This window comes from Corylus avellana, chromosome ca4 (assembly GCF_901000735.1).
Source record: "Corylus avellana chromosome ca4, CavTom2PMs-1.0".
Lineage (NCBI taxonomy): Eukaryota > Viridiplantae > Streptophyta > Magnoliopsida > Fagales > Betulaceae > Corylus > Corylus avellana.
Window position 1 is genome coordinate 18,905,631 of NC_081544.1, and position 12,495 is coordinate 18,918,125.

At 35.3% G+C, this 12,495-nt stretch overlaps 1 protein-coding gene across 1 annotated transcript; it reads left to right on the forward strand.

Annotated features, from left to right (window-relative positions):
* Nucleotides 1-1,139: 1,139 nt before the first annotated feature.
* On the forward strand, nucleotides 1,140-8,312 carry LOC132179222 (plant UBX domain-containing protein 2). The gene is made up of 4 exons (XM_059591892.1): nucleotides 1,140-1,288; nucleotides 1,389-2,312; nucleotides 4,211-4,489; nucleotides 7,860-8,312. Exons 2-4 carry the CDS (start codon nucleotides 1,416-1,418, stop codon nucleotides 8,115-8,117), a joined length of 1,434 nt encoding a protein of 477 aa, XP_059447875.1. The 5' UTR covers nucleotides 1,140-1,288; nucleotides 1,389-1,415; the 3' UTR covers nucleotides 8,118-8,312.
* Nucleotides 8,313-12,495: the final 4,183 nt, after the last annotated feature.

Here is a 12,495-nt window from a genome sequence, read left to right on the forward strand (position 1 = left end):
GTGAGGCAACAAAAGCTCATGATTACTTATTTGGGAAGACCATTCTTCTCGATTCTTTTCTGTTTTTTAGTTGATTTGACATTATTAATATTCAATTCAACTCAAATTTTTTTAACTTTATTCAAAATTTTATATTTTTCAAACAACCCAAACGTAATTTCAACACTTTTTTTTTCCTCGATATTCATAATTTTGAATTCAGTTCAATTGAATAGAAAAATAATCGCAAACACAAACGAGCCCGAAACAACAAATCACTCTTAAAAAAAGAAAGAATGCCTACCCAAAAAGAATCACCTCAAATAAAGATGTTCCACCAAAGAGACAAAGTTTTCCTCCAAACTGAATTGGAGGAACTTCCTTCAACCCAGTTATAAAAATAACATATGTCTATTTTTTTAATAACATGTGAGATATACATGAGTTTTTAATATTATTTATTCTAACTTTTTTCCTGTTATAAAAAGTCATGTGTATCTCACATGTTATTAAAAAAAAATAGACATAAGTTATTTTTATAACTAGTTGAAGGAATTTCCTCCAATTGGGTTGGAGGAAAACTCTCTCCCTACCAAAGACAATGGTACTGATAAGGAAGATGAATATCAAAGGACACTCGTGACATGATCAAAGATCCAATCAGCTAAATAAATCACTAATTAAAAATACTTGCCTTATATAGGGCATCCCATCGAACCAAGACCTCACTTATATAAGGTTGGCTAAAGGCAATGACCAACTAACCTCTCATGCCCCAATATCTACCTATTTGTCTTATTTTTACTTCCATACCTTTATTCATTTAAGTATAGAAGATGGAGGTGGTGCTATCTCCTCCTCCTCCCTTTGCAACGCACTACTTTAATATTTAATTATCTTGTAAAAATTTCAAATAAAAAAATAGGCGTACATAGTTACAAATTCAATTTACTTTAAAAATTACCTTTTTTCCTAAGAGTCATATGTCTGGACAGATATTGGAAGAGTCCCCGTTATGTAAATGATTGGCTTTGTTTTTTTTTTTTTTTGTTAAAAAAAAAAAATAAAAAAAAAAAAAGGGAACGTTGAAGCCAGAAGCCTTGCTGAAGCAGCACATTCCAACTGGATCCGGGGGCCGCAGGCCCACTATTGACATACGCCAACGTGGCATGACGTCATTGGACTACTTCCTGATGAGCTGACGAAGTCCCGAACACGGGATGCCCACGTTCCAACCGCCAATAACAGCCCGGATTTCTTCTTCTAATCCAATTCGGATTTCGGACAGCTTCTCTTCTGAGCTTCCGAGGTTAGTACATCCTCCCTGTCTTATAAAACCCTCAAAATACCTCTTCTTTTGTTTGTTGTTTCCCAGTTTTCTTCAATCATAAACCCTAGTTTCGTTTCAGAGAAATCTTCTTGGGGCATATATAGACATGGGTGACATGAAAGACAAGGTCAAGGGCTTCATGAAAAAAGTCAACAATCCTTTCTCATCCTCGTCTACCGGTAAATTCAAGGGCCAAGGTAGAGTCTTAGGGTCGTCCTCTTCCGGACCCGCTAATCCTATCCACTCTCGCCCTTCTTCGCAGATTCCCAATCCAAAGCCGAATCCACCTTCTGCCGATTCAGCGAGATTGAATTCGAAGCCTTTGTCTCAAAACACACCTAATTCCGATCAGAATAGGTCGGATTCATCGAAGAATTCAGCCCCTAATCGCAACCCCGCAAACGGGTTTGATCCATTTGGCTCGCTGATTACCTCTGGGAAGAGATCACAAAATGGGTACTCACTAAATGTGTATGAATGCCCCATTTGTGGCCAGTCTTATAGGTCTGAAGAAGAGGTGTCTGTACATGTGGATAGTTGTGTCAACAACTCGGTTGAAAACAATGGTGGTTCGGATTTGGTCGACAATGGGGCGGAGTCTAAGAGTGAATTGGAGAGTTGCATTGGTGCTTTTGTTTCGGGGAAGCCCCCGGCGGGATCGGTGGAGGTTGTTCTTAAGCTGTTGAGGAATATAGTGAGGGAACCAGCGAATGCTAAGTTTAGGAGGATTCGGATGAGTAATCCGAAGATAAGGGAGGCCATTGGTGAGGTTACTGGGGGGGTTGAGTTGTTGGAGTGTGTAGGTTTTGGATTGAAAGAGGAGGATGGAGAGATGTGGGCGGTCATGGAGGTTCCTAAGGAGGACCAGATTAGTTTAATTAATAGTGCAGTGGCGTTATTGGAACCACAAAAGGCAGAGGAACCACAAAAGAAAGAAAACTCTCCATCTGCAACTTCAGCTCATGTGGAAGAACGGTTGGAGCCAAAAAAGGTTGACAGACAGGTATGTTAATTTGTGATAGCATATGCTTGAATGTTGTTTGGTTAACCAAGTTTATTGCATTGAAGTTATTCCAGGTTTATTATATATAAATGTCTTTGAAAATCTAGTCAAATTCCAGTCAGGTTATATGATTTAACGAAATTGAGTTCATAAAGTGACTTGGATAATATAATCAAGTTTGAATTCTGTGGTAGTTTAAGTACTTGAAGTGTCTTTACCCTATCATCATTATTCCTATGAATTAGGATCCTCTTCATTTCAAATGAACCGGATAATATCCAGTTTGTTCTAGTGGAGGTGTATTTTTGTCTCCTCAAAAAGTGAAAAGACAAAAATACTCCTCCACTATAACTAACTGGATATTATCTAATTCATTTGAAATGGAGAGGATCCTGATCCTATTCCTATAATGATTAAGAAATGAGAAATGCGATAATTACATTTGCACCCATATCTTGAATTTATTAAATACTTTAGTAAAGACTCTACTGGTTTCTTTATAACCTTTCTTACCTTAATATTAATTTTGAGCCCTTCGTTGTTCTTTTTTCTCCTTCTAGTTAGGTGTAACTCTTGTATATTTTTTGTGTAACTGGGTGCGCTTTTACTCTTTTGATGATATCTTAATTACTTATAAAAGAAAATTATTTTGAGCCACTAGGCAGCTGCTTTAAACTTTCCTTATTTGCTTTCTTTTCATGATTTTTTTGGCCATCTTTTTCTTTTTAGTTAGGTGTCCCTCTTAGATACTTCTTATGTATTTGAGTTGCGCTTTTTGCGCTTTATAGTGATATTCGATTACTTATTAAAAAAAATATTGAGCCCAAAATTCTCTCTTGTTACAAATTCCTAAGATATTCTTTCTCCGCCCCTTACTTTTGGGGGGAGGATATGTCATTGGGTTCAAAGATTTTGGCACTTGGTTGATAATCTTAGAAGCACTCTTGTAAATTTGTGTTGCCTCTGCAAAAAAAATAAAATAAAAGAGAGCGTCAATCACCTACTCATCCATTGTGAGTCCTTTAGTGATCTATGGCACTTGGTTCTCAACTTATTCGGAGTTTCGTGGGTGATGCCTCACAACATCCAAGAGCTGCTACATTGCTGGAGGACTCAGGGCAGGGACATCCCAAGCAGACTCTTTGGAAAGTTATTCCAGCGTTCTTAACATGGAGCATTTGGAGAAAAAGGAGCTGACGTCTATTTGAGGACTGCAAATCTAATGTGCTTCATTTAAAATCCTCTTTTTTTAAGATCTCTCTTGGATTCAGCTGTAACCTATGTTCCTAATTTTTCCTCTTTGAATATTTTAGATCTTGTTAACTTTTTAGATTCTAGACACCTTTAGGGTGATTGTTTCTCTTGTATACTTTTCATGTATGAGGGATTTGCCTTTCATTTTCAATAAATTATAATTCATATTAAAAAAAAAAAAAAAAATGATCAAGGCAGAAGACTGCTTCATTGCACATTTTTCATATGTTATCTTATGAAAAATTGAAATTACATTTTTAGCAAATTGCATGGCCCCAGGAAGTTAATGGAAACTTTGACCCCAATCCATGGTAATTTAACAGTTCAAGACCTTGTTATTGAATTTTGTATCTTGTTGCCCTTTTTTTGCTGATCATTCTAGCAGTTAAACCAGTTTCAAATGAACTCTGCACGGTTATAGAATGTAATGATCACAGAGTACTTCCTTTTGTGTTCTAGTACTGCTTCTTATTGTTATTGTTTAAAATAAGTCCCCTTGTTAGGTTATATGTGATATTTAATGACGGTGTTTATTCTTTACATTTTGGTGCTTTTTATAATTACTCATTATTCTAGTCTTCTTATTATATACGTACGGTCCATCTTTTCTTTTCATTTACTGCTTAATTTTTGTTTTCTTTCAGGTCCGCGTATTCTTTTCAGTGCCTGAAAGCGTAGCAGCAAAAATTGTGTTACCAGCTTCTTTCTATAATCTTACGCCTGAAGAGCTCAAAAGAGAAGCTGATATGAAGAAGAAAAAGATTGCAGAATCTCAACTTTTGATACCAAAGTCATACAAGGAAAAGCAGGCGAAAGCTGCTAGGAGACGATACAAAAAAACTATTATCCGGGTTCAGTTTCCTGATGGAGTGGTGCTCCAAGGCATCTTTTCACCTTGGGAGCCAACTAGCTGTCTCTACGAGGTTAGTCCTTTCAGTTACTTATTATTTGATGTTTAGCTGTTCCATTTCTCTTTCGTTCCATAATTGCTATTAGACAGTGAATTGTGGTACATTGGTACGGAAATGAAGTCCCCAGACAATCAGTCTCTCGTTTGGTCACTGCTATTATCTGATAAATCTGTGTGAATAAGTTCTAAATAAGAGATATGGATTTGGTCCCTTGTCCATAGGTTATGTGATTCCTAGTCCATATGTTTTTCTCCAGCTGCCACTTACCCGTTTGCCGGGAAATTTTCTTTGTGAGAGTATTTACCGGTAAAACTAGCAACCCTTGCACACTAAGTGTTCAGTGGAAAGATGGATGTCCTGCTGGGAATGTCATACCTTTTTTTCAGTTGAGTGAGTTTGTCCCCAAGGACAATGCCGCATGTCATGATGATATTTTGTGCATGGGATTTATGTACAGCAGTTCACCAATATTCATTTTGTATTTTCTCCTGTTATCACATCTAAGGTGTTAAAGGAGATTGACACTTTGGAGAGTATTTAAGTGAGTTCATCATATAACATGTTGAATACTCAATCTCAAAAGCTTAAGCCTATAGATTTTGGCCAAACTATGCTATATTAACCACTTATAGATCACATCTTTCTAATGTAGGACTTAACCTTTCTACACTCAAATGTGTATATCAACAATCTCCCTTTCGCATGTGACTCCATCACCACATTGCTATACTTTCCCACAAACGAAAACTTACCAATCTTATGGACCGTTTCTAGGATCATTTGTGTGGGCTATATGGGATTTATCCGTGCCATGCACCTTCTTCCCTGTTCCAATTGCAAGCGAGAAGGACCCACTATCATACACCATCCATGCATGTGTACCGTTCCCGCTCTAAATGCGGAAGGAACGACTATTATCCACCATATTGCTACACTCGAATGAAACTTTTATCGATCTTATAGGTCGTTTTTAGGATCACTTCTGTGGGCTATATGGACTTTATCCATGTCATGCACCTATGTCTCTTCTCCAATTGCGAGAAAGACTCACCATCGATGGATGCACACCGTTTCTACTCCACCTATGAAAATGATTACTATCCACCATACCACATGCCACCCTTGGTTCTAATACCTCTTGGTAAGGAAATCAAAACATTAGGAAGTCTTCAAGTGAAACAATAATATAATATGTTGGGACAATACTCAACTCTGGGGCTATTCAAAAGCCCAAATACCCGACTATTGACTTGGCACCAACCCGATGTCAACTCACTTGGGTTGGCTTTCGATTGGTAGCAGGTTGGCAATTAGAAGCATTTTTCTAACTTCCGACAAAGTTGGGTTGGGAGTTGGATTATAAGTAGGGATTCCGAATTTTTTCGACCTCAACTTTTTTTTGATTTTGATAAGTAAAGATGTATAAATCAAAAGCGCAGAGGGGCACCACCCTAGTACACAGGGAGTATACAAGAGAGCGACTGAGAAGAAAAGAACATAAAAAGAAAATCAGGGAAGCTGATCGCTAAGGCGCTGGCCAGCCAGCAGTCCAAGTGAAAAGGGTGTACAAGAAGAAGTGGATAAAGTCCTCAATGCTCTTAGACGAGTCCTCGAAACATCTAGCATTTTTCTCATTCTAGATGCACCACATGAAGCAAAGAGGAACCATTTTCCACACAACAGCATTACGAGATTTGCCACCCTCCCACTAAGTAGCATACAACTCCTTGATACTACTAGGCATAACCCAACACAAGCTGAACCGAGTGAAGATGACATTCCACAAGATACGCGCAACCCCACAATGAAGAAATAGATGATCAACTGACTCCCCATCCGATTCACACATGCAGCAACGGTTTATCACAACAATACCTCTCTTCCGAACATTATCCAAGGTTAGAGTCTTTCCAAACGCGGCCGTCTCAGCAAAAAAAGCCACTCTCGAAGGAACCTTAGTGCGCCAAATACTTTTCCAAGGAGAAGGGATGATTTCTTTAGAGGCAAGGATCCTGTAAAAAGATCTTGCCTCGAATTTTCCTTTACATGAAGAGATCCACCACATCCTATCCTCCCCTTCCTCAACTTTTAAAAGTTAATTCAAATATATATAAAATGATTTTGTTTTGAGATCTAATATATTTCAATAATATTTTTTCTTAGTGAAATGGCATCATTTTGCACCATTTCGTTCGCTGATCTCTTATCTCTCCACTGCCATTTCTCTAGGGTTTGTTCCTCTACCATCTTCTCTAGGTTTTGAACAAATCAATTTTGTACTCTTGAGTTCTATGTTCTTGAGTTTTGGTTGGTGTTCTCTAACGTTTTGTTTTCTTGAATCTTGAGTTCTGTTTTTTGTCAATGACATAGAACAATTCTTCATTTCAATGAAGAAAGAAGAACTTTTTTTTTTTGTCTTCGAAGAAGATTTGTTCTTCGTCAAAACTATGAAGAATAGATCTTCATCTTCAATTCGACAAAGAAAAGATCTGTGTTTTTTGATGAAGATCTATTCTTTGTTGAAACAACAAAGATCAATTCTTTGTCCTGATCTTCGCCTTCAATTTAATTGGAACACTTACGAGCTTTCGAGCCAACGTATCGATGTTGGCTAAGCTCGAAAGTAATGGTGGTTTGGAGACAGTGTTGGAGGTCATTTTCAGCTTTCAACCCTTGTCGGTTGAATGTCAAAAATCTACTTTCCGACACCATGCGAGTCACTGCTCACCCATATTCAACCCAAAAGCTTAAACACATGGATTTGAGTCAAATTGTGCTATATAACCACTCACACATGTGACATCTTTCCAATGTAGGACTTACTATTATACAGTCACACGTATACTCAACATAAAGTTTTCTTAGTTTAAATCTGTATAGAAATTGTTTTTTCAGTCACACGTACACTCAACATAAGTTATCATTATATTTACTATATATAAGGAATGAATAAGTTAATTGAGCAGCTTGTGAACAAGCTCAAGGTCATTCAAAAAATAAATGATCCAAGCTTGAACATATTATCTAGCTCAATGATAAGTTCAAGCTCAACTTGTGATCGAAGTAAAATTAATGAACCGAGCTTGAACTATAAATACTCAATTAGACTCGTCTTGATTACAGCCTTAATTGCCACTCGACAAAAATATGTTTGTGCTTGTGCACCTCGGTGGATATATGCTGCATATATATGAGCTTTGTGGTCTAGAATGAGTTTGCTGATTAATTTGGATTTTGTTTACTGCAGAGGACCATGCATTCGATACTGTTTTAAGCTTTTCTGAAAAAATGAAAATAGATACTCAACAAGGGTCTCTCTCTCTAACTTTTTCTTTTTTTTTTTTTTTTTGGTTTCTGTTTTGGTCTTCTTTTTATAAATCAGTTTGTCAGATCAGCACTAAAAGAACCCAGCTTGGAGTTTGAGCTATTACATCCTGTAGTTGTCAAACGAAGGGTGATCCCTCATTTTCCAGCTGCAGGGGAGACTGCTGCAACATTAGATGATGAGGACTTGGTGCCCTCCGCACTTATTAAGTTCAAACCAATTGAAACAGATTCTATTGTTTTCACAGGCCTATGCAATGACCTGCTTGAAATTATTGAACCACTTGTAATTGAGTCAGCAGTTGCTCCAAAATAAAGCTTCAATGCACCTGCTATATTTCCTCTGTTTCCCTCTCATGTTGTACTTTTCAGCCAAAGTTGCACTCCCCGGGTGCCTCTTTCTCTTCTTGAATCTCCTTTGCATTTGTTATCTACTGAGGGTTTTGTACCATAAAATTTAATTTGTACAGTAAACTGAATTGAAGGCCTGTTCAAATCGTGTTTTGAACTTTGTTTCTTTTCAGTTCTATACATTGTTAGTAATGACAAACATACAATTAGTATACAACTATTCTACTTGTTGACACGTGTTTGCATGTGATTGGAGTCACATCAATCACTAAAGAAATTTAATACCCTCCAATTACAAGCTGCATGGAATAACAAGTTGTAAAAGAGTTGTAAACTAAATGTAGGTCTAGCATTATTCATAAATTATTTCTCTAATTCTTGCAAACCTAATATATCAATTAATGTGGTGTGTTTTAAGTGGTTTCTCATGTCAATTACTTAAAAAAAAATAAAAATAAAAAGAAAATCGCATAAAATTCATCACATAAATGGGCATTACTCATCTTGTAATGAGTTCCTTTGCAATTGCAGCTTCCTCCTTTTAAGTACTTTTCTGAGTTCCTTTTCATATCTAAACATGTGATATATATATCAGATGTTTAGATATGAAAAGGAACTCAGAAAAGTACTATATATATATATATACATTTTTTTTTTTTTTTGAGTTATTTGAAGGGAATATTTGGCTATTCTATTTGTTATCTAAACTCAAAATGTCAACTTCATTTTTGATTAAAATAATTCGTATTTGGAAGTTAACTATTTTTTTTTTTTTTTTTTTTTTAAAAAAAGTTATTTGGAAGTTGTTTTCTTGGTGATATGAAATATCTTAAGTCCATCTGGGGCCCATTAAAGCGCACTAAGGCCTACAAACCTTCAGCCCATAGAGGTCCATTCCCCCTTAAATGGGACCGAACATCCTATCGAGTATCGACATAGACCCCTTAAGCGTTTCATTGAATGATGAAACTCTAACCAAGGGACAACCTCTCAGGTAGTGACATTGACCAACGGACCCTCAATTTTAAATGAAATTGAGCGGATCCATTTAGTTATTTTTAGGGGGGTAATTTTATCATTTTACATTTTTTTTTTGGACAAAAATGCCCCATAAAAGTAACTAAATGGATCCCCTCCATTTCATTTGAAATGGAAAGCATCCTTCTCCATGACATGAATGGGCAACCCCAGGGACATTGTTTGTTAAACTACAAGGAAATTCCATGACAGTGTTCATAATAAAAAAAATTAAAAAATAAAATTACGTAGTAATTTTTTTTTTGAATAGTAGTAAAAAGTGAATGATGTGATATAAAAAGTGGATGATGTGATATAAAAGTGAGAAATTTTTATGTTAATTTTTTTTAAAAAAAATAAAGTGAATAATGTGTGTTGAAGTGGAGTGTTGTTTAACAAATACTACCCCTAATTGACATGCATGCATATAGTAAGCATGATATATAAGGAAAAGTGCCATCCCCTTAATAGCCTTGCCTAATCCGATCTAGCACTATAGAAGGAAGGACCGACTCTGTAAGGAAGGAGCTCAATAAGACATATCTAAAAAGAAAGACATTTATGAGAAGTGGGATGATAGGTTTACAAACAAGACGAAACTGTTAAAGGTACAACTATTTTGTTCAACTTTGGGCCAACTTTTATCTTATTTTTTTATTTAAAAAATAACGAAATTAGAAATAAAAGAATTTTCTAAAGCAACAATTTTTATTTTGGTTATTCTTTTTTTTTTTTGGTATTTTTTTAAAAATAAAAACTGTATTTTGCTTCAATAACTTTTTCCTTATTTTTTAATTTAAAAAATTAAAAAATTTTCTGAAGAAATAATTTTTATTTTGGCTTTAAAAATAAAAATTGTATTTTTCTTCATAATAATGACCATTTTTTTTTAAAAAAAATTGGTCATTATTATGAATAAAAATACAATTTTTATTTTTTTAAAAAATACCAAATAAAAGAAGGACCAAAATAAAAATTATTGGTTCATAAACTTTTTTAATTTTTAATTTTGTTATTTTTTTAAATTAAAAAATAAGAAAAAAGTTGGCCCCAATTTGGCCCTAAGTTGGAGCTGTATTATTCCTTTTTACAAACAAGCTTTTACAACATGATTGGAAATGAGATAAATTCAATTTCTGAGAAACCCAATCATATTGCACCACATCAAGTTGTAAAATTTATTTGTAAACTTAAGATTTTTCTTATGAGAATTTGCTACCTTCCATACAAAACTCTTGACCTCTGATGTTTTCCATATTAGACCTACTTGCCTTTATAGCGGTCCTATAAAGAATATGACAAACCCACAATATGAGGTATGCACATTACTCCCCTTCACATATTCTTAGATTCCTATCATGTCAAAATTGCTCTATTGGCTTAGTCTTTAAGCATTGGAGTATCCACTCCTGGCGTATTCGGCAAATCACCTATGTTTGTCTTTGTTCTGTAGGTAATCTTAATCGGATTACTAAGAAACAGTCAACCGTATAAACAACTCTAATATCAGTTAGTATGACATTTGTCTTACAAAGATACATGAATTTTCTAAAGCAAGTCTTTAGCAGTATATGTATAGTTTCTCTCCTAATGCCAATGAAGTGCAATTTTGTATTCCCTCTATAGCTATGTGCACCCCAACTTGACATCCTCATATAAATCAAGTGCTCAACTTTGGACCACAAGATAGAAAAAAGTAAAAAGCATTATTACGAGAAGATCTTAAACAATTTGAAGCGACCTTAGCACATGGCTTTGTTCAATAAAGTAGTAACAATAATAATAATAAATCAAAAATAAAAGTAGTAACAATAAAGTAATGATTAGTGGTCAGAAAGAAATAGTGCACATGGACGTTTATAATTCTAAAGCATGGAGTATTGTTGAAAAAAGAAAAGAAAAGAAGTGATATTTAAATAAAAAAATCTCACGGTAATCAACAACTTTAGGAATAGTAAGGAGCATGTGGAAGAGTAGTTAATTGGAAGAAAGAAAGAAATGCATATATTAAAGCAGCAAGTGGAGTTGCATGATCATAATCTAAGCTGAGTAGGCATTAAATTAGCAATTTTTAAGTTTATAGACTTTCTATATTCTTTCAAGCACAAGGGATTTCTTAGCGGTTTGACCAATACACGACTCTCACATATGATTACATTTAAGGCAACGTGTTTGTATTTTATTTGTATTTGTATTTTTTTCTTTATTTGTTTCACTGTAAAATGATTTATGAAAAATATTTTTCATATTTTTGGTGTTTGGTGCGAACGAAAATTTTTTTGTTTGACCAAAAAAAGCTTCTTTAATTTTCGTAAAATAGTTTCTATTTTTGAAAACTGTAAACTATTTTCTTAGTTTGAGCTTTTCATTTTCAAATTGATGGACCCAGCTGGGACGTCGTGGGCCACCGTCGGGACCCGGTCTCCAACATTGTCTGGACCGGGTTGGGACCTCGTCGAGACCCAATCGGGACGCTATCAGGACCCAATCGGGACCTCGGCAAGACTTAGATGGGATCTGTCGGGACCTGAACGAAACCCCACTAGACCCAATTGAGACTCTTCGAGACCTAGCTAGACCATCGTCGCTTCATTAGGACCCCGTCGGGACTCGCTGTGACCCAATTAGGCCACTGCCAAGACCTAGTCCGAATACCGTCAGGACTCGACTGAAACTCGCCAGGACCCAGCTAGGGCACTGCCGAGATCCGATCGAGACATTATCGTAATTTTAAGTCTAATATAATTAAATGAAAAAACATATATATATATATATATACACAAACAATATTTGTGATTTTTCGTACGAGTTAAAGACCGAAAAATATTTTCAAGCAAATTTTTTCCGTTGAAAACATTTTTCACGAAAAACATTTTATGTAAAAAAAAACAAACGGAGCCTTAATTTGTTTTCTAGAAGCATGGAGGTAATATTTTGGTCAACAAACTCTTAAGAGAGTACCCTTTTACTTTTAAATAACATTCTCTTTTATTATTATCCTTTTCTTAAGTTTGATTAATTAGCTTAATCATGGGTTACTATTCCTTGTTATTGCTGCTAATCCTGTCCAATGTGAACTGATACCACAATCTAACTTATATTATATTATTAAATAATGTGGCTGAGGCTGTTAATATTTGTTTTACTCACTAATCATACCTTTTGCAACATCTAAAAGGCAAGTCTGGAAATGAAACCACTTCAAATCCCATTCAAATGGATCTGGCTTTGCAGTACCGCACCATGCAGTAGCCCAAAACAACCCAGTTTGGGTGATAAAAGACTATTTTTTTTTTAAAGAAAAATAAAAATAGTTTAAAAAAAAA

Bases quoted from the DNA above. Each gene is read 5' to 3' on its own strand.
- LOC132179222 (XM_059591892.1), top strand. From the start codon at position 1,416: ATGGGTGACATGAAAGACAAGGTCAAGGGCTTCATGAAAAAAGTCAAC. The intron at 2,313-4,210 runs GTATGTTAATTT...GTTTTCTTTCAG, and splicing joins CAAAAAAGGTTGACAGACAG to GTCCGCGTATTCTTTTCAGT. The intron at 4,490-7,859 runs GTTAGTCCTTTC...TTTATAAATCAG, and splicing joins CAACTAGCTGTCTCTACGAG to TTTGTCAGATCAGCACTAAA.